Genomic DNA, 23034 nt, shown 5'->3' on the forward strand with positions numbered 1-23034 from the left:
TACTGGTTTTCTATTCTTGATTTCCTGAAAAAGCAATCGCTTCTGTCTTGTTCTATCAGTTTACTCAATAGATTTGAGAAGAGGGGAAGTAACGAAGTAATAAGAGAGCAAACTCAGGCAACAAATTCAAGTGAAATAAAAGCCGGGCTCATCATGAGGATCAGCACCAGAATGTAACTGCAGAAAGGATGGGTCCCAAACTTTTTCCTGAGATTAGTAACTTCAGAGAAAGCATTTCTTCTGTAGAGAATCTTTGGCCGGGCATGTGAGCATAAAATGACAAAACAGAGCTGGAAGGGACTTTAAAAAAATACAACTTATGCAACAAAAGTTTTGTAGGGCTTATGAGGTAAGGAGGCAGCAATCTAGGTTCGCCTGGAAAAAGGGAATGGAATATCTATTCATATTAGTGTTAAATGCAGATCTCCATTTCAGACAGAAAAAATAGATCTAGAGGAAATTTGCAAAATTGCTATGAAAGGGGAGTGCTATTGCTCGGGAATTTCAATCTGCCAGTCGTTGATTACGACATCCCAACTACAGTGTCTTCTAGAAGCAGAGAAATCCTGATTCTATTTGGGAAGAATTGTTCCATCAACTGGTAATGGAAGCCACACGGGAGGGGGCACTACTGAATTTGGCTTACTGATGAGACCAGTGTTGCAGTGGATGATCTGGGATTCAGTGATCACCGGATGGTGTGATTCAGTATTAGAGTACAAGTGAAGGCTCATTCAAAGGCGAGGGTCCAAAACTTTAGGAAAACTAAGTCTGATGTACTATAGATTTTCTTCCATTCTGTGTCTATGGGAAAAATGCTTAGTAAACGAGGCCCTAAGTTTGTTACAATAAGGAAGTACCTCAAGGAGTCATCAACTGGATGGAAAAGTCTAGGGGAAACAGTAGAGCATTGGGCAAAACTGAAAAGATATATTGTAAAGGGCAACTAACCTTTTTACTAGGAAAGTAAATGAAGGAAAGAGGAAAAATGGTAGCTCTGGTTTTCTACAGTAGTAGCTGAAAAGATAAGGAAAAAAGGTTAGTGTTTATAGACTACAAGAGGTCGCAGAAGGAGAAAGACAGGAGACAACACCTGGAAACTAAGAGAAGCTGGGAAAGTAGGAATATAAAGATGCAAATGGAAGAAAAAAAAAAGTGAATATGGTAAAACGGAAGGATGAGATCTTTTTAGTTATTTTTAGATATATTAGTGATAGGAGGAAATGCAAACATGGCATTGTGAGACTGAGTTGAAGGGAGGAATATAGAGTGACTAATGAGGAAAAAGCAGAATTGCTTAACAAATATTTCTTTTTGGTATTCATTGTGGAAGGGCCAGGAGCGGGAACACATAAAATGAACACAACTAGGATTGGAAGTCAGGTAAACATCAATCAATTTTCAAAAAAGTGTATTTGTGAGGCGCTAACTAAACTTAAAGTAGATAAAGTGATGGGACCAAATTAGATACATCCGAGGGTTTTAAGGAAACAGAGACGATCTGGCAGCTCTGCTGGCTGACATTTTCAATGGTTAAGAGTCGGGAGTAGTTCTGAAAGAATCGAGACAGGCAGATGTGGTTACTATTCATAAAAATGGAAGTAAGGAGGAGGCTAAGAATTACACATCAATTAGTCTGACCTCTGGTGAGAAAATTAATGAAATCATTGCTAAACAAAGGATAGTGCAGTTACTGCACTCCAATAGATTATAAGATCTGAGGCAACATGGTTTTACCAGAGATAAGTCTTAGCAGACGAATCTGATAAACTTCTTTGATTGAGTGACCAGAGAGTTGGATCAGGGGAAAGCACTAGATATAGTGTACCTGGCTTTCAAGAAAGCCTTTGAGACACTTCCACAAAGACTTCTTATAAACTGAGTGCCCTAGTGCAGTTGGTCCTATTTCAATGGAAAGGAGGCTCTAGAATGAGGGACGATAGGCTAAAGGTGAAAGGTACAGTCAAGATTAATCTTAAGGAAATATTTACAGAGAGATTCATGAAGGCATGGAACAGCCATGGTGATGATGGAGAAAGGACAGTATCTGAATTCAAGAAACCATGGGTTGAACACAAAAAATCTCAAGGCGTGGTAGGGACTGTAAAGATGAATAGTTGATATGGATGGCAGACTAGAGTGTAACATGATTACAGAAAAAGACCATAAGATTTCTCTTTCTATGCCAAAACACCTGAAAACAGAATCTGAACAATTTAATCAAACTTCTAAAATCACATACTTCACTCTATGTCTTACCACAGTATTCACATTCTAGGTCTCCATAAACTTTCCTTATCCTCTCAAATAAGCCAATATTTAGTTGCCGCTTTTGTAAGCTATCCAATATCTGCATAAATGCAGCACTTTCTCCAGGATTATCGGATGCAAAGTTACAAGGATTAGACTCCGGGCCATCTTTAGCTTCATAACAGCTTTCAGAGTCTATATTATTGTGGTTTGGAGATACACTGGGTTGAGACTCATTAAGCAAAAGTGTTTGGACACCTTCTGAAGAAACTGAAGAACCATTGGTGTTTGCATTTTCTTGCTTTATAGCAGCAGTTGTACATCCCAATAAAGATAAACCTTCTTTGTACTGCATACTTTCCAACTTATTGGGAAAGTCTCTCTCTTTTCCATACAAAATTGATTCATTTGAAGCAGTGGCATCAACTTGCTGGGATAACCTCTCTGAAACTGTTGATGATTGAAGTCCTGATGCTTCAGATTCTTTGGATGATGGTTGATGTGGAGTCACTGCATCCTCTCTCCGATGATTTTCTTGTTTTAGGGAAGAAACTGTCTGACCATCATCATGACTACTGCTATCTGTTCTGCTGTTTACTTCTTCTGAAGAATCTGGATGTTCTGGTATAGCAGGCAGATCAATATTCAGCAAAGTCAACTCAATATCAGTCTGCGATTTCAGTTCCTCAAGAGCTTCCTGCTGGATATCACCACCTGGTTCCAGAAGGCAAAAGCTACGATTGACAGAACTGTTAAAAACCAATCTCTCTTGTGAGCTACCATGCAGTTCTTTGATGTGTGCTTGAAGCCGGATAGAACTGACAAACTTTTTCAAACACACAGAGCAAACATATACAAAGGGATGTTTTCGTACATGTAGCTCAAGAGCCTGATACTTTGTAGCTCCATGGCCACACAACTCACAAGCAAAGGGTCTTTCATTGCCATGAACTAGCATGTGTCGGTCCCGGTCTAGTTCATTTTTGAACTTGCGCTCACAGATATGGCAGTCATAAAGAAGTTGTCTTTTGCCTTCTCTTGTCAACAAACGAAGTTCATCAAACACATCTTTTACTTTTTGGTCTTGGAAGTCATGTGCTTCTTGAATGTGCCTGATCAGATTTTTAACATCAGAGTACTTCTTTTTGCAGAAGCGACAGTGCTGCTTAATTTTCTTGTGGACTCGTTCAATATGTACTTTGAGATGGCCTTTGCTCAAACAGTTGAATGCACAATAATCACAGTTAAATTTCTCCCCAGTGTGTTTTCGCATGTGAACACTAAGATTGGCTTTAATGGCACTGGCATAGTTGCAGTGGGAACATTCGTATGGTTTTTCGTTTGTATGAATCCTCAAATGAGCCTGAAGGGAGTGTTTGAATTTGAAAACCTTATTGCAGTATTCACACGTAAAAATTTTTAGCTGTGTAGAACTTGACCTAGAAATGAAATGCAAGAAAAGCATTGTTAATACTGAAAATATTTTAAAAAATACAATACATTGAGCTTTATGCCTTATTTCCATTTTTGTCATCCTTTTCAAGCTTACAGCAGCATTACTGCATCACAAAAGCAATAAAATAATACATAACATGCAATGCAAGAGTAAGTTATTATAAAGATGGTATCAAAACAAGTAGGTTTAGAATAAGATTTAATTATCCAAAACCTATATTAGTGGCATAATTGCTTTTATATATCATGCTGCAACTTCAACTAATGGCTACTTGGAGTCACTGACTTCCAAAGTACTTATGAATTAATTAAATAAAACTATGTAATATTTGTGTTGTATTATGATATTGTGTGTTTCATTTGTTTTATGTTATATTATATGTATGTGATTATGGTAAGCCACATTGAACATTTTTGGAATAAATAAATAGAATGCTTACAGCACACCTGCAGGATGTCTCAGATTTCCTCATTTATTTATACAGTTTTATATTCTACAATATTCCAATAGAATTGATCAATGCAGACAATAAACCAATCATGAAATATAAGCAAATACAATCATACTTAAAAGAATCATATAAAATAGTTAAAATAGTCCCAGTTTCCTAATTTCCCTCCTTTCTCTCCCCTCAATGCTTATCTTAATGCCTCTCATCTACAGCCCTAGCCTCTGTTTAATAATTATTTTTCTTTTTGAAAGGGAGGGGTTAGGGATAGAGATTGTCCACAATGATTTACGTAAGGGCAGGAGAATCTTTAACAACTGGGTCACTGGTTTAAATTCATCCCGGATCAGTAGTGGCCAAAAGTCATCATCGCTTTAAAGCTGTTCAGAGACTTACTTAAAACGAGCTAGTGAATGCAGCCCAGATTCCTGCGAACACGTGTCTACATCACCAAAGCCACCCTCACAATTACCATTATTTGGAATCCTAGCTGACAAGTCTGGCAGAGGCCCCAAGATTTAAATAGACTTGAAAAGTACATTAAACTTTCATCTTAGCTAGTGATCTTTTTCCAGCATGATTAAGGCACACAGATGTAGCAGAGTGAAGAAGCTTGCAATGTCACAGTCCAAGCTGTACTTGGTCTGTATACAGACATAGAAATGTTTTAAATGCTATTTCCACATATTTCATGAGCACTACATTCAAAATGTTATTTCCACAAAAAAACTATTTATATAGATTTAAAAAAAAATAAAAATAAAAAAATGTTGACGGGATGTAGACTATTGTAGAGGCACAGTTTATTTTCAAGTGGAGCCAATTCCAATTCAAAGCCAGCAGCTGCTAAAGCTCTAATTTGTTTTTATTGGGGACCCATCTGGAATCCCTGCTAGAAGCAAGATGAAGAGTAGGGTAAGTAGCTCCTTTGCTGTAGGGAGGGCTCAGCATCATAGAAAGCCATAGTTCAGAAAGATGAATGTCATTAGATGCAGTTAGCCAGCTGAGCTACGTTTCCCAATTGTATGGTATACCTCTGCCTGTTTTGAGCATTCATGGCATCATTTTGGAATGTGCCCGCCCAATCAAGAGCTCAAAAATGCTTGTTGGGAAAGATGTTCTCTCCGATTCTGCATTTCAGACAGTTATATCAGATTCCAAAATAGGGCCAAAATCCTCTCTCCTGTGCCATTTCTTTACTAAATGAAGATTTAAAGATACTAATGAAGGTATTCGCAAAGAGGCTCCAGGCAGTGATTAAATCTGTCATTCATCCAGAGTGGGTAGAATTCATTATGGGTAAATGTTCTGTGCGTCATTTATTCTGTCAGATTTGATTCAAAAAGCTTTTGTTAAGGATGAGAAAAGTACCCTGATTTCAATTGATGTTGAAAGGTTTTTCATAGGGCAGAGTTAAAGTCACTGGCCAGAGTTTTAAAAGTTGGATAAGAGATTTTTATAGGAGACCAGTAGCGAAAGTGATTGTTAATGGGGTAGCATATGAAAATTTTAAGCTAAGGAGAAATTGACAGGAATGCCCTCTCTTTCCACTTTTATTTATGTTAGCTTTATAGCTCAGGGCTCAACAGCCAAGAGTTATAAATGGAGTTAAGTTAAACCTAATTCCTGTGCCACCTTTTCTATGACACTCGCTGGATTACCCAACTATACCGGTGTGTCCTTCATTCAGAACAAGAGGGAGAAACAGGCGAATTTACATTTAACTCAGGGTGTTACACCATATCGGAAAATGTAAGCTTAAGGGAAGTTGGGTTTTAAAGGGTTTTAAAGTGTTGCACTGTATGTACATGTCGCGTACCTGGATGTATGCAGCTAAATTTTGTGATTCTGATCTGTGCTTGAAATGTCAGAGAGAGAAAGGTTCTTTTTACCACTATATATGGGACTGTGATGTGCTACATCAGTACTGGAGTGACATATTACTAAGTCAGATTTTATTGTTAAACAAGAAGGGAGGGCTTTGGGGTCTGAACATAGCATACAGACCACTATTAGCTAAATCACATATTTAGCACGTTAACGGTAACATTTGCTAAAGAGTTACTGCCAATACAAAACAATTTGGTCCAGTGCAAGGTAAATATTATTGGCTGTGTTGCATATAAAGCAGCTCATTAATACTAAAAAGACAATGCTGATTGTTATAAACGTGATGCACAATAAACTGATAAAGTTAACTATATCTCAAGAGGTGTATTTAATCTTCCCTGAGAGCACTGACAGGCTAATGGGCCTGCCAAGGTTCTCCACTGCATCCTCTGGAGAAGATTAAAGAGGCAGCTAGCCCCAAAATACCGTGAGCCCCCCTCCACAAAACCACTTTCCCCCAGCACACCCCCCCTCCCCAAGGATCTATCATCCTCACCAAGGCTATAAACCCTATCACAACTGGTTCAAAAGATTCTCCACCTCATCACCTTCAATCAGAAGCCTCCAGGTTTTCCTCAGGCAAGAGTAACCCCCAGTCATTCTTGCATTGTAATTTAAAATAGTATTGGCTGTTGTGAGGCTCCCCATTGCCCCTCACAAGACAAAGGAGAACTTTGAGTCAACTGGTGCCATTTTGAATTACAGTGTCATTTAAACAAGAGTAACTGGGGATAACTTCTGCTTGATGGGGGACCCAGAGGCTCCTGATTGAGGGTGAGAAGGGAAATCCATTTCTTTTTAAACTATTTATGTTAGAAGTGAGGTTTATATATGGGGTGTCAGAACAGCCAGAAGGGAGAAGGGACAGTCTCTTAGGCCTGCGACTCTGAACAAGGCCATTCAACCTTCTCCTATGGGTAGGGCTGAAACTCTCACCATGGTACTAAAAGTCATGTGTGAATCTTAAGTGTTAACATAAGAACATAAGTTAAGATTTGCCATAACAGATCAGACCAAAGGTCCATCAAGCCCAGTATTTTGTTTCCAGCAATGGCCAAACCAGGTCACAAGTACCTGGCAGGATCCGAAAAGGCAGATAGATTCCATGCTGCTTATCCCAGGGATAAGCAGTGGATTTCCCCAAGTTCATCTCTGTTGATAAAATGTTCTTGTTTGTAGGGAATAAGTCTGAATGCATTTACTGCACCATAAAAAGTTTATGCCCAAAATCTATGGATCCTTTCCTGGCAAAAACAGCACAGATGCTTATTTATTAGATTTTCTTAGACTATCACTAGTAAGCAGTGAGGTAATTGAGAGCTTGTAGTCTGTTTTCTGCATATGCTTTTTCTACTCACTGTTGTAGTAGTAAGTGGGGTCTCCTAGTTCATTTGAATATCTTTTAGGATTTAATTCGACTGGAAAAGCTATAGCATCTTTAAGTGCATTAAGAAAGTTTAAATTTACAGGAAGCAGCAGAGTCAAAAGTGCCTATGCTAGGAATTCTAAAGAAATACTTTTGACAAAAACTAGACAGACAAGAGAAGATTTCCAGAGGTAAAGTGCTCCTAAACAGGTGGTGATGAAGGTTCTAACAGTAGATCTAGAAAGTCATCTCTTTCAGAAATCAACTCCATAGAGACATAGTCAATCTCTCAAGAGTTTTCCAACTCTGAATCGGGCTCAAGTGGGGAAGATGATGTATCTACTGCTAATTGCAATTGTGTATGCCTTTGAAGCATGGTTTTTGAAGCAACCTTATGAGGTATTGGAGATATTTTCTTGTTCTATATTTCTTTCTGAAGTTGAAAGATTTCTAAGAGTCATATCTGGCACTGAAGTACATCATGGTTGGCTGTCCACACCAAACACAGAGTTCCAGCTTTAAGAGATTGGAATGTAGGTTCCACTTCTACTGAAGTGATAAGCATCAGAAAGGAAGGTTCCAAAGCACTCAGCAATAAACCTGCCTGAAGTATAGCTAGATGCCAAATAAGAAGGCTCTGCACCATTCTGTCTACATCCTTGATGTACTATACTCCCTTTAAATAGTTCCAAAGTAGTAGTGGGTGTTAGTATATCTTGTGTTACCACTGAAGGCACTGACTTCCTATAATCAAGGAATGAAACATATAGGTTAAAAGATAGGGAATATGTAATAAATGCCATCAGCACTGAAACAATCTCATCCTGCCTGGATCCCTTAAGAGGGCAAACCTCCACAGTATCATCAATCAATGGGCTAAGCCAATGGACTACAACAGTGCTTCCAATACCTACATTAAATATGTTGAGTGGCATACATACCAGCCTTCAGAGAGCAGGTAATACAGACATTGAGAGGACAGTTATTGCCAAAAGAAGACCTAGGGGAAAAACTGAAAGCCCCACCAGTCTCTTCCAAATTTTAATACAAAGGGAGAGCTGGGGCAAAGACACACATGAACCAATTATGATGGACCAACTCACTTTATTTACAGTTTAGAAGAGAGATCCATGCAGCATGGGCAGGTGAATTGGTTAGTTACCTTAGCTGCCAGATTTCCATCAATATTGCTGCCTCCAGCACCAAAAGGGAGTCACATCATGTGTCCAATGAATGCTTTCCCTGTCTGGGGATAAGACAGAAGCTGGAAGGCCTCAAAAATGGAGAAGATGAGGCAATGCTGTGGTAATGTGAGTACTGCATGATGCCCTTAATTGCCACCCCAGGAATGATGTTTTAGCTAGGATGACGAAGTATGCATGATTACATCCTCTCAGAAAGGAGTTCCTACAGGTTTATGAGCCTCCACTGATGTTCCTTGTTGTTGCAAAGTGCTAAGAGCAGAGCCCAGGTGTTGGTCTGGACCTGAGTATCAGGTAGTGATGACCTTTCCATGGACACCTAATCAAGTCTGAAGGCATACAGTGTGCCATGGCACAACAGCTGGGAAATACTGTTGAAGCTTCACAATAGCAGAGCCAGATGTTCAACCTTGATAGCTCTCATACTCAACCCTGCATCCTTGTCCAAGGAAGTATGGGAAGAGTGGTTGCCCTAAGATACAGATGTAGCAGGCCTCAAACTTGACTCCAAAGAGGCACTAGCATCCATTACTGTCAAAGGTTCATGGGCTGCAGTGACCAATTTACATGGCTTCAATGTTGATGCTTTGGATGCTGAATTTTTGCAAGGTTTCAACATTGATCCCAATGTAAATGATTATTACTGGCTTAGAATAGTCTGAACAAAAAGGAACCTCTTATGTATTTTCTAATGTCATGGCTCAGGAAGGATATATAATGGATGCAGTGTACAACAAAACACCCAGCTGGTGTATAGGCGCCACATCAGCAAGCCAGCAGATGTGTTCAATCTAAAGGACCTGAACCGTCCGGTCTACACATTTGCGGCTTGACGGCTGTGATCAGTTGTTGAAAACAAAATGAGTTCCAAAAATTTTCAAAACAGCTCAAGAGAGCTTATCTCTTGTATCAATTCAATGATATCTTCCGACTAACCCGGCAGTCACCTGCCGGTGGTACTTAGGTTCTCTCTGCGTCTGTCCCAGTTGTATGGTCGAGGGTGACCCGAACAATTTTTGCGTGCATTCAGCTGTTTAAAATATTTAATGCGGCAATATAAGCCTGCTTGAGTCAACTGAAAATCATAAGCTCCCCGACTGTACCAATTTAGCCAACCCGACAGCGGCCGGTGTTTCGCTGCGGAACAGCAGCTTCATCAGGGGTCGAAATCTAGGGAACAAACGTATGACCGTCGGAATACAACCAACTTTTCAAAATAAAAATAATGTACTTAACTGAAGTATATGTTGACGAGCCGACCTGTTGATAGTGAACCAGTGGTTTCACGTCGATGTCTTCAAATCGGGACAGAGACTGCTACTCTCAGGCTTTGTTGATTAAATAGCCCGCGGAATTCTCAGCGGGATGACGTCACCATCACGTCATTGTCATGGCAACCATGTAAACAAAGCGGCCCAAAAATGTAAATCACTCAAAGCCTGAGAGTAGCGGTCTCTGTCCCGATTTGAAGACATTGACGTGAAACCACTGGTTCACTATCAACAGGTCGGCTCGTCAACATATACTTCAGTTAAGTACATTATTTTTGTTTTCAAAAGTTGGTTGTATTCCGATGGTCATACGTTTGTTCCCTAGATTTCGACCCCTGATGAAGCTGCTGTTCCGCAGCGAAACACCGGCCACCGTCGGGTTGGATAAATTGGTACAGTCGGGGTGCTTATGATTTTCAGTTGACTCAAGCAGGCTTATATTGCTGCATTAAATATTTTAAACAGCTGAATGCACGCAAAAATTGTTCGGGTCACCCTCGACCATACAACTGGGACAGACGCAGAGAGAACCTAAGTACCACCGGAAGGTGACTGCCGGGTTAGTCGGAAGATATAATTGAACTGATACAAGAGATAAGCTCTCTTGAGCTGTTTTGAAAATTTTTGGAACTCATTTTTTTTTGAACAACTGATCACAGCCGTCAAGCCACAAATGATGTGTAGACTGGACGGTTCAGGTCCTTTAGATTGAACACATCGGCTGGCTTGCTGATGCGGCGCCTGTACACCAGCTGGGTGTATTGTTGTACACTGCATCCATTATATATCCTTCTTGAGCCACGACATTAGAAAATACATAAGAGGTGCCTTTTAGTTTGGTTATAATTAATTAATTATTACAGGACCTTTTGAGTGCTCTTTGTTTTGTTTAGAATAGTCTGAAACATTTCCTGAAATTGAAGCTTTTACAGTTTTATGGCTGTAAGAACCTTTTGTTTTTTGGGTAGCAGCCCCTCATGGCAGTGGCAGTCCTTTGAAGTTGGGGTTCACAATCGCATTAAATGGCTGCTTGCTGTGTTTTTTGACCCATGGTGTTTAGCCACGGGGCAAAGGAACGCATCATAGAGGTACAGAGTGTTTGGGGGGGGGGGGGTGGAAGGGCCCCACTATCATGGCAACACCCATCCACAATGGTTGGACCCTCTCCCGCAGAAGTAAGTCATGGCTTAGTGGTTCTAGGCCTTAGATTGCAAGCCCCTCTGGGGATAGGCAAATACCCAGAGTACCTAAATGTAATCAGCTTTGAAGTGCTGAAAAGCGGAATATAAACAAAGATACATATTAAACACATTTTCATGGTATGTTTTTGGCACTCAAGGATCACAGTTGCCTATCCCTTCCCTAGACCAATTCATGTCATACAAGATAATAGAATAGTCTAGGATGTCAAATGCCAAGGATAGGTGGAATAACACTACCAAAATCATACGTGTCCCATCCAGCTCTCAATACAGACAATCAAGCAGTGAGATAAATGTGGTTTCAGAGCTATGTCCTTTCCAGAATCTAACTAGTAAGGGTCCAGAATCTTATGATCAGTTTAAAAAGCCTGCAGCTCATCAGCCACTGCCGCTCTATTAATTTATAGTACTATACCAGAGGAAAGTAGGCAAAATCTCATGCCCAAAACTTGTTTATTATATTGTCTATACAGAACTTATAAATATATATAATACAGACATGTGTAAGACATTTATGCATATACATTAAATTCTAAAATCTAATCAATTTAAATTATTAATCCCACATACTCCATACATTCCATCCATCCATAAAACCACAGTACATGATCATCATCTATAATATGATATTATGCATTCAGGAAAAACCCATTAACATGTATTCAAATATTCCGACGAGATTTTCTCGTTTCGCCTGCACAACCAGGCTTCTTCAGGGAACCTCCATGTGTTACATGTCAGGGTCGAGTATATTGTTATTTGCAGAACAATTTTCTTGCTATGATGTAATTATAAATAATCCTTCTGCTGAACGTATATCATAATTTATTTTCTTGTAGCTCTCCACGTCATGCATATAATCTTCACACTGTCTCTAACTGTAATACATTAAATAACATCACAACTAGTTTGAATATCAAAAAACCACCAACCATTTACCTTAAATAGTGCCCAGATATATTCTTACCCACATTCATAAACCGATGTTTTCCATATTTCTGCACCTTCAATAGAATGCCGGCATCCAGATTGTCTAACTCAAGATAGTTTTTTACATGATTTGTATCTGCAACGTATCGCGGTGCCTAGCTTCATCACAGTGCTCCTAATGTATTTAGAATTTCCTCATTTCAACCGCCAAAGGTGCCTTAAGTTCCTACAACACATACAATAAATGCATGTACTACTTATCATATCGACACCATATTATTACAACTTTCTAAACCACCTTCCCCTTCGACTTACCGGTTTTCAAACATTCATAAACCAATGTTCTCCATATTTCTACACCTTAAGTAAAATACCGGCATCAATGTTGCCTCACTCAAACTAGGTGCCTTAAATACCTACAAAACATACAATAAATACATATTCTACTTATCATAACGGCACCATATTATTACAACTTTCTAATCCATCTTTCCCTTTCCACTTACCGATTTTCAAACCTACGAGTTGCACAGGACCTCTGCATTTTGGACACCTCTATAACAGGTGGACAATCTCTGACATTCAGAGAATATATTCACAAAATATTACCGTAGTCTGATCGAATGCACTGCTGCTACCACCTTTCCAAACGCACTGCTACCTAACTATAAAACGCCGACTTTTAAATTACCTACAACCTATCATGTGGCTCCTTATTTCACCACACCTTTACGTGCCTGACGTTACTATTATGTACCTGACGTGTGTTTAATCAACGTGCATGAATCATCTAGCCAGACTAGCCATACCAGCCCCTATATTAAATCATATCATCATATTGATATACCAACATATATTACTCTCAGCTCACTTTATGGCAGACTACAGTCTGATTCATATGATCCTATTATATACCATAAAACGCCTCCCATTCAATCATCTCGTTTAAACCCCGAGGATGAATAGTATCCCACTGGTATATAAATTTTTGCTCAATTTTCCTAAGGACGTTGGTAACATCTCCTTGCTGTCGCACATAAATTGTTGAATCACAAAAAATTGTATGTGCTCAACATTATGGTTAGCTTCTCCCCAATGGGATACTAGTGGAGCCCCTGTCTTCTTGGTCCTCAATCTACTCTTATGTTCCACTATATGCTGTCTTATAGATCTTGTAGTAAATCCTATATAGACCAATTCTGCAAATAACAATTCTGCAAATAACAATATACTCGACCCTGACATGTAACACATGGAGGTTCCCTGAAGAAGCCTGGTTGTGCAGGCGAAACGAGAAAATCTCGTCGGAATATTTGAATACATGTTAATGGGTTTTTCCTGAATGTATAATATCATATTATAGATCATGTACTGTGGTTTTATGGATGGATGGAATGTATGGAGTATGAGTGTGGGATTAATAATTTAAATTGATTAGATTTTAGTTTAGTTTATTGTATTTCTATACCGTCATATCAGACTTGCCTTCACAACGGTTTACAGGGTTTAAAACATATAATAAATACAATACATTTATAAAATAGTAATAACTAACTGTTAAAAAGTATGAAATAAGTTAGTTACTAAAGGTAGTAAAAGTGAAATAGGTCAATTAAAATATAAAATTAAAGCAAATAATCATCACTAAAAACAACAGAAACCATAAAAAACTGAATTTAGAATTTAATGTATATGCATAAATGTCTTACACATGTCTGTATTATATATATTTATAAGTTCTGTATAGACAATATAATAAACAAGTTTTGGGCATGAGATTTTGCCTACTTTCCTCTGGTATAGTACTATAGTTTCCAAAATAGACAGAGGTATTGCACATATGTAATGGCTCTATTAATTTACCCAGGAAAGGAAAATTGGAAGTGGGGCTATAGTTTTCAGGACAACTAGTGTCTAAAGAATACTTTTTCAGAACAGGGCAGATAGTAGCCTTTTTAATAGAGAAAAGTACATCACTAAAAAATGAGGCATAAATAACAGCAGTCAATTCTTCAAAGACAGACTCGCTAACTTCTTTAATAAACCTAGAAAGGTAAAAGTTCAACTATCCAAATCTTATTAATAAGCTAGACGCAATCTAAGATAGGGCTTTCCAAACTGTGGATTGGGATCCTAAATGGGGTCATAAAGAGGAGAAGAGAACACAGTTGAGACTTGAAGGCACCAATGAACTACCTTTAGACAGTAACTGATACCGGCGCACAGGCGCACATGTATGTGCAATTGCCAACTCGTGCCAAAGGACTCAGCCATTTTATAACATATGAGCGTATATGCGCGCATAGTATAAAATAGGCTGGATGCTCGTACATGTGTGCACATTTTTATATGTACGCACACTTGTGCGTGCAACTGCTGCTACTACTGTGTAAGTGGGGGAATTTTAGTAGACAAGCACTGACGTAATTACCAGTTTCCCAGTTCACCCAGGTAAGGGATAGAAGTTCCTAACATTCCCAGTTAAATAGCCTCCCTTTTACCTTGTTAGCACAAACCTTAAAACACCACTGACTAGCCTAAATTTTTTTTATTTTCTTACTTTCACACCATCTATAGCAGTAGTAAAGTTACCAGGCAAGGGACCTTGGAGTGCGCTTGTGCGTGTAAATAAGCACACATTTCATATTCAAGTCCCTGAATGCCCATGTCCTGCCCAAACCCCATCTTTTTTTTTGGCTCTCTCACTTGTGTGCGTACCGGGAGATATACACATACATGGGTGCCTTTTAAAATCTGCGCTGCACACGCCAGCCAGACCTACTCACACATCTCACAGTTTTGGCACATGCCAGTCTTTTCTAATTTACCTTTTAGTAAGAGTGGCATTATCAAAGAGTGATGTTACACTCCTATTAGGAGGCCCACTCTTTCACGACGGAACGCACTGTTAACCTGCCCTTGGACGCGCGTTTTCCCTTACCCCTTATTCAGTAAGGGGCGGAAAATGCGCATCCAACCCGTGGCACCTAATAGCGCCCTCAACATGAAAATGCATGTTGAGGGCGCTATTAGGTATGCCTGCGTGATACAGAAAGTAAAATGTGCAGCCAAGCCACACATTTTACTTTAAGAAATTAGCGCCTACCCAAAAGTAGGCACTAGTTTCTGCCAGCACCGGGAAAGTGCACAGAAAAGCAGTAAAAACTGCTTTTCTGTGTACCCTCCGACTTAATATCATGGCGATATTAAGTCTGAGATCCCGAAGAATAAAAAAAGTAAAAAGAAAAAAAAAATTTGAAGTCGGCCCGTGGCTGTCGGGTCAAAAACTGGACGCATAATTTTGCCGGTGTCTGGTTTCCGAGCCCGTTGCTGTCAGCGGGCTCGAGAACCGACGCCGGCAAAATTGAGCATCGGCTGTCAAACCCGCTGACAGCCGCCACTCCGGGTCAAAAGGAGGCGCTAGGGATGCGCTAGTGTCCCTAGCGCCTCCTTTTGCCCGTTTCTACCGCACCACCTAATTTAAATACAGAATCGCGTGCACAGGCGAGTGGCCTGTGTGCGCGCCGGGAAAGCGGGCATTTGTCCGCTCTCTCGCGGACTTTACTGAATCGGCCCGAATGTAAGGTTCTAAGTGGGCTTATTTGTTCAGGTTACTGCTTTCAGAGATCATTTTTACAATTAATTGGGGGTTTTCTGCTTATATTATTGCGATTTATATAATGCTAAGAAATTCTGCTGATTTACTATTCCAGTTTGGGGGGAGGGGGGGGGGCAACGTCATGGTAGAATTACTAAAATCAGATAATATTTATGTGAATTATTGTTTAGTCTATCCTCCTAGAGGAAGTAATTATATTGGGAAAATTGTATTGTCGAGTAATTCTGAATATTTAAGGACAAGTTGTATAAATACTTGATCTATAAGAAGAGGATACATATTTCTGATTTACTGAGATTCTAATTTAGATAGGCTACTGGTGGCAGAGTCTTGGCATTCTGAATCAGACATCTTTACACTTAACCAAAGTGCCCTGATGGTTATGGATATGATGGGTTGGCCAGGGAAGGGAAGCAAGGAGCTGGAGTTTTTGTTTTATTTTGTTTTAATTAAAAAGTCATTAACCCCTATTAGGTTGCCATTTGAACCCATTTTGGGTATAGAAAACTGATAGTACAAATAAATAATTGGATTTGTCGTATTTATCAGTCACTTGGCACATCAAAATCAGCTACCTCTCAGTTAACTGTTTTTCAATATTACAAATTAACTTCCTCAATGTAATTATTTTAGGGGATTTTCATTTTTATGTGAATGACATTACAGTTTCAGATGCAGAAGAATTTTTGGCAGCTATTTCTACTTGAGAACTAATTCAATTAGTCCAGACTCCCACTCACAATCTAGGACATAATTTGGATCTGTTGTTTATTCAAGATTCTTTAGGGAAACAATATTGGATCCAAGATTTGCAAGTTTTAACAGTTCTTTGGACTGACCAATATTTATTGCATTTTTTGATTAATATATTGAGTTCTGCTATTAAGAAAGGACAAAAGAAAATTATAAGACCAAAGGTGGATGTGAATAGTTTTTATTCAGAGTAAGGACAAAAACACATGAGTGTCAAGAGTTAATAACAGTAACTGATCTAACTGCATGGTGGAATTTGTCATTATCTCAAACTTATGATAAAATTGCTCCTCTCAAGGAGGTTTCAAGTAAAATCACAGAGAAAAAAATGCTTGACATATAGCAGATTTAAAAAGTGAGAAATTAGCATTGCAGAAAATTGCACACCAATGGCAGAAGTACAATTGATGAGTTGATAAAGAAACTTACAATGAAATGTTAAAAAGCTGTAAGTCTAATGGTAAATTTAGCTAAAAAATGTTTAGACTAACTTTTTTTTATTATTATTTATGCTTTTAATCATAATAGACAGCAATTACAGCATGTCACTGAATGGGTTAAATTATACAATAAACTTAAGCAATACATATTGGCTGATCCACATACTATCATACAAGAAGAAAAAATAATAATTTCAAGAATAACATCCAACCCACAGCCTTATATACCTTAAGGTAATACTCCCATTATAAAGTAATGGGGAGAACCAAAATGCTAAACTTAGAACAAATTATAAAAAAAACCAGGTAAGGCATTAGAAGGTGATTAACGCTCATTACTACCTCCCATGATCAGGATACAGTGGATTCTTTAGGTAAACATGCATCAAAAAATGTACGCAGCTCAAGCGGTTCAAGAAACAGAAAACCTTTCACTTTTATATTTTACTACACATTTACTAGGGTAATAAGTTATCTGAGCCCTGAGGTTTTTGGCTTCTTGGCTCATCTGAAGAAAATTCTTCCTACGTAGCTGTGTAGTTCTAATTATATCAGGAAAAGTCCAGATTTTTTGCCCTAAATATGGTTTTTCTCTATTTCTAAGGGAAATTTTTAATATTTTCTCTATCTGTAGCATGCACAAATCTTAAACATAAAGTTCCACGGTATTCAACTTGCTCATCCATTGTTTGTTCCAAACACGCAGTAAATTTACTCAAATCATGTTGTTGGATCTCTCTTTTCTGAGTATCATTATTCTTTTTCTTGCCCAATGTCACAAAGAATATCTTCGCTATTGGCGGAATTTCATCCAGGGATAGCTGTAAATTTTCAACCATATATTTTTTATACTGCTCATAAGGAGATATAAGCTTAACACTGGGAAAGTTCAGTATTGGAGAAATTACTTACCTGATAATTTCGTTTTCCTTAGTATAGACAGATGGACTCAGGACCAATGGGTACAGTGTACTCCTGCTAGCAGTTGGAGACGGATCAGATTTCAATCTGATGTCAGCCCCTAGTACATATACCCCTGCAGGAAGTGCAGCTCTTCAGTATTCTCCTCGAAAAGCATTGTGGATATATGTGTGACTGACTGATTGATTAACTTAATAATTTGGTTAACTTGGGTAACTTCATAACTTGGTTAAACGTTAAACTTGATTAATTTGAACTGGTTGATTGACTATAGCTGGAGACCGCCAGTGTACTCAACTGGAAAGCGTCGACACCCGGCAGGGTGGATGCCCTAGGTAAATTAAAAACATTGCTTACCCTTGAATCATTTGAAGACCATGCGTGACGGCAGCCAAGGGTGGGATGCTGAGTCAATCTGTCTACACTAAGGAAAACGAAATTATCAGGTAAATAATTTCTCCATTTCCTAGCATGTAGCAGATGGACTCAGGACCAATGGGATGTATAAAAGCTACTCCCGAACCGGGTGGGAGGCTGCCCGTGACCCACTTAGTATTGCCCTTGCAAATGCTGTGTCCTCCCGTGCCTGAACATCCAGATGGTAGAATTTGGAGACGGTATGGATGGAGGACCATGTAGCCGCCCTGCATATTTCGGCAGGTGACAGCATTCTAGCTTCTGCCCATGATACTGCCTGGGCTCTGGAAGAATGGGCCTTGACCTGTAGAGGTGGTGGCTTGCCAACTTCTACGTAGGCCGCCTTGATGACTTCCTTGATCCAGCGGGCGATGGTTGCCCGTGAGGCCGCTTCCCCTTGTCTCTTTCCACTGTGAAGGACGAAAAGGTGGTCCGTTTTTCGTACGGGCTTGGACATTTCCAGGTATCTGGATAGGAGTCTGCCGATGTTGAGGTGGCGGAGACTACGGACTTCTTCCAAATTCTTCCGGACATCAGTCGTTGGTAGCAAGATGGTCTGGTTAAGGTGGAAGTGTGAGACCACTTTGGGGAGGAAGGAGTGGACCGTGCGTAGTTGGATGGACCCCAGGGTGAGCCTGAGGAACGGCTCATGGCAGGACAGTGCTTGCAGTTCCGATATGCGGCAGGCTGAACACACCACCAGCAAAAACACCGTCTTTAAGGTTAACAGGCAAAGGGATAGGCGTCATAGGGGTCTGAAGGCGGTTCCCGCTAGGAAGTCCAAAATGAGATTGAGATTCCACAGAGGTACCGGCCACTTTAGTGGTGGGCGAATGTGTTTGACTCCTTTCAGGAAGCGTGACACGTCCGGGTGAGAGGCTATGCTGTCGCTCTCGCTCTTGGAGCCGTAGCATGACAATGCAGCCACCTGTACCTTGATGGAGTTGAGGGACAGGCCCTTCTGTAGTTCGTTCTGTAAGAATTCCAGGATCACAGGAACTGTAAATAAGCGTGGCTTGATGTTGTGGTCTTTGCACCAGGCTTCAAATAAATACTCTCCAGATCGTTATGTACGTTAGTGATGTGGAGAACTTGCGTGCTTGGAGGAGAGTGTCAATTACCGCCCCTGAGTATCCGCTCTGTCTCAGGCAAGCCCTCTCAATGGCCAGACTGTAAGAGAGAAGTGAGCTGGGTCCTCATGGAGGATCGGACCTTGTTGTAGCAGGTCCCTGTGTGGGGGCAGGGGTAGGGGGGTCCCTGCCAGCAGTCTTCTCATGTCTGCGTACCAGAGTCTTCTTGGCCAGTCCGGAGCCACCAGAACTAGTCCCTTGTGTAGGTGTATCTTGTGAATGATTGCACCCAGTAGGGGCCACGGCGGGAAGGCGTAGAGTCGAGTCCCCGGGGGCCAGGGCATCGATCCCTTGGGACTGCGGTTTCTGCCTGCGGCTGAAGAATCTGGATACTTGGGCGTTGGATCTGTTTGCCAGAAGGTCCGTGTCCGGTGTCCCCCACCAATCCACTATCATCTTGAAGGCTGCGGACGACAGCCTACATTCTTCCTGGGTCTAGACTTTCCCTGCTGAGGAGTCTGCCGTGATGTTGTCTTTCCCGGCAATGTGGACGGCAGAGATCTCCTGGAGGTTTGTTTCTGCCCATGCCATCAGGGGGTCTATTTCTAGGGACACCTGTTGGCTTCTGGTTCCCTCCTGCCAGTTGATGTAGGCCACTGTCGTGGCATTGTCCGACATTACTCTGACCGCTTTGTTTCGAAGTCTGTGGACGAACCGCATGCAGGCTAGTCTGACTGCTCGCGCTTCTAGGCGGTTGATGTTCCATCCCGCCTCTACTGCGTTCCACTGCCCTTGGGCGGTTAGCTCCTCATCCCCATAGACTGGCATCTGTGGTGAGTAGAGTCCAGGTTGGGGAGGATAGTTTTGATCCCCAGCTCATGTGGCTGGCCTGCAGCCACCACCGTAGCTGGGTCCGAACTCTGCCCGGGAGTGATAGACGTACGGTGTAGTTCTGGGACCGTGGGCTCCACCGTGATAGGAGTGAGCACTGTAGGGGCCTCATGTGGGCTCGCGCCCATGGCACAACTTCCAGTGTGGATGCCATCAGCCCGAAGACTTGCAGGTAATCCCATGCTGTGGGATGAGGATCATCCAAGCAAGGTGTGTAGCCTTTTGATCTCCTTGTGGGGGTCAGGCTGACCTTGTCCTCTTTGGTGTTGAATCGGACTCCTAGGTATTCCAGCGACTATGAGGGCTGTAGGGAACTTTTGTTTGTGTTGACTACCCATCCTAGGCTTTCCAGTAGAGTTATGACTCTGCTGGTTGCTTGGCAGCTTTCCTCCGGTGACTTTGCTCTGATCAGCCAATCATCCAGATAAGGATGAACAAGGATTCCTTCCTTCCTCAGTGTTGCTGCCACCACCACTATTACCTTGGTGAACGTCCGGGGTGCTGTGGCTAACCCGAAGGGTAATGCCCGGAACTGGTAGTGATGGTTCAGGACTTTGAAGCGTAGGTAGCGCTGATGTTCCTGATGAATGGGGATGTGCAGATAGGCCTCCGAAAGATCCAGGGATGTGAGAAACTCTCCTGGTTGTATCGCCCTTATAACAGATCGTAGGTTTTCCATGCGGAAGCGAGGGATCCTGAGGTGGTGGTTGACCGACTTGAGATCCAGGGCCTGAATGTTCCCTCTTTCTTGGGAACGATAAAATAGAGGAATAATGGCCAGTATTTATTTCCTGTGGAGGTACTGGGGTTATGGCCTCGAGGGCCAGTAGCCTGGACAGTGTAGCTTCCACTGCCACCCTCTTGGAGGGGTCGTGGCTGGGGGACTCCACGTACTTATCCGGAGGGGTTCGTTGGAAATCCAGGTAGTACCCCTCCCGAATGATGGCTAGGACCTACTTCTCCGAGGTTATCTCGACCCATCTGTGGTAGAATAGGGCTAATTTGCCCCCTATGGCTTCTTCCCTTGGATGGGTCGGCTGAATCTCATTGTGGGTTGCGGCTGGGACCCATACCCGAGCTGGCTCCCCTCTTGTTGTGCTTGGTCCAAAAGGGCTGGTTCCTGCCCATAGGGCGGGGGGCTTGATAGTTGTTTCTGTAAGGATTGAAGCGCTGCAAACTTCTGCCCCTGGATGACCTGGGAAAGGGACTCTGGTTTCTCTTTCTTATCTTCCGGCAGTCGCAGCAATGGGGACTCGCCCCATTTGTTGACCAGTTTCTTAGTTCGCTGCCAAACAGGAGGGATCCTTTGAAGGGCATCCTTGTGAGGTGCGTTTTGGAAGATGCGTCAGCCGACCAGCTTCGGAGCCAGAGTCATCTCCTAGCAGCCACCGCAGATGACACTCCTCTGGCCGCTGTGCGCATTAGGTCGGAGGCAGCGTCCGCTAGGAATGATACTGCTGGTTCCATGTCTTCTCCTGGGGTGTTGTTCCTGGTTTGTGATAGGCAGGCACGTGTCACCACGGCACAGCAGGCCGCAATTTGTAGAGACATAGCGGCGACGTCAAATGACTGACTGAGGATGGACTCCAGACATCGGTCATGTGCATCCTTGAGTGCAGCTCCTCCCTCCACTGGGATGGTGGTGCGCCTAGAGACCGCGCAGACCATGGCATCCACTCTTGGGCATGCAAGAAGATCTTTGGTTGCTGGGTCTAGGGGGTACAGGGCTGCCAAGGATCGTCCCCCTTTGAATGCGGACTCTGGAGCATTCCAGGTCAATCAGCTGTTGTGCTGCTTGTAACAGAGAGAAATGGCAAGAAGTCTGTCGAAGACCCTCCAGCAGGGGGGTTCAGTTTCGGTTCTCCCGAAGTACCTGGGCCCGGGATAGCGAGCTCTGTCAGACATTGATTGACCAGGTCCGGGAGCTCGTTCTTTGTGAAGAAGAGTTTCATGGTTCGGTGAGGCTCTGTCCCTGGGGGGAGCTCCCCTTCTTCTAGGGGTTAGACTTCCTTCTCAGAGATGTCAGAGTCCCCGTAGGTGGGGCTTCTGGGTAATGAGAGCCTGTGCCTAGGTCTTGAGGGGCCTGGAGCATGTGGGTCCTCCGGTGGAGCATGTGGCTGGTCAGCCAGAGGTTCAGTTTGCATTTAAACAAAGGCGTGAATCCCCTTGAAGAACTCCACCCATGATATGGACACTGGATCAAAGCCAAGGGGTGCTGGTTCCTTGGGGGTCCCCCGCCTGTGGGGTGGTCCCCCTGGCTAGGTCCAGGGTGCCCCCTGAAGAGCTAGAACTTGGCCCTGGGTGGGACTGGCCCTGAGCTGGATCTCCCAGGGCCTCCTTGCACTGCGTGGACAGAGCTTCGGCCTCCTCGCTTTGTGCGGCTCTGATGTGGCATGCTGTGCAGAGGCCTTGCGCTTAAATTTCTGTTCCTGAAGGTGCCATGGTTGTCGGCGCATAAATCTTATGCTCTCCGGTGCGCTTAGAATGAGCGTGTAAGTTGTGCGCGCAGCTGTGCCGTATATATGCGCTCGGCTCTGTGCGTGCAAGTTATGCGCGCAAGGATTTATGCATGCGTAAGTATATGCGCACAAGTGCTTTGTGCGCCTGACTCGGAGATGTGCGTTCTTGGTGAATGGAGTGGCGAGTAGGCCAAGATGGTGACGGCGAGCACGCGGGCAATATGGCAACCCCCTCGGAGAGTCTCCACGATTTAGCAGCTCCCTATCCAGTATATTCATTCTCAAAGTAACAAAACTGTTCAGAAAGAAAATTTTAATTAACCACATTTGCTAACTGGCCAGTTCAAACATGTCCCCCCATTTTTCTCCTCTCCCCATGCTGCAACTGAGTCAAAGGTGGAAATCCACAGAGAAAGAAACAGAAGGCAGTCACTGGCCAAAAAATAACC

General features: G+C 42.1%; 1 protein-coding gene across 2 annotated transcripts in view; it reads right to left on the minus strand.

Annotated features, from left to right (window-relative positions):
• The window catches only part of ZFAT (zinc finger and AT-hook domain containing), a 466784-nt gene that overhangs the window by 340216 nt on the left and 103534 nt on the right, over positions 1 to 23034 (minus strand). For both annotated transcript variants that reach the window (XM_029592065.1, XM_029592066.1), the window contains exon 6: positions 2260 to 3689. In XM_029592065.1, coding sequence (XP_029447925.1) covers positions 2260 to 3689 — 1430 coding nt within the window. The remainder of the gene's footprint in view (positions 1 to 2259; positions 3690 to 23034) is intronic.

This window comes from Rhinatrema bivittatum, chromosome 2 (genome assembly GCF_901001135.1).
Source record: "Rhinatrema bivittatum chromosome 2, aRhiBiv1.1, whole genome shotgun sequence".
NCBI lineage: Eukaryota > Metazoa > Chordata > Amphibia > Gymnophiona > Rhinatrematidae > Rhinatrema > Rhinatrema bivittatum.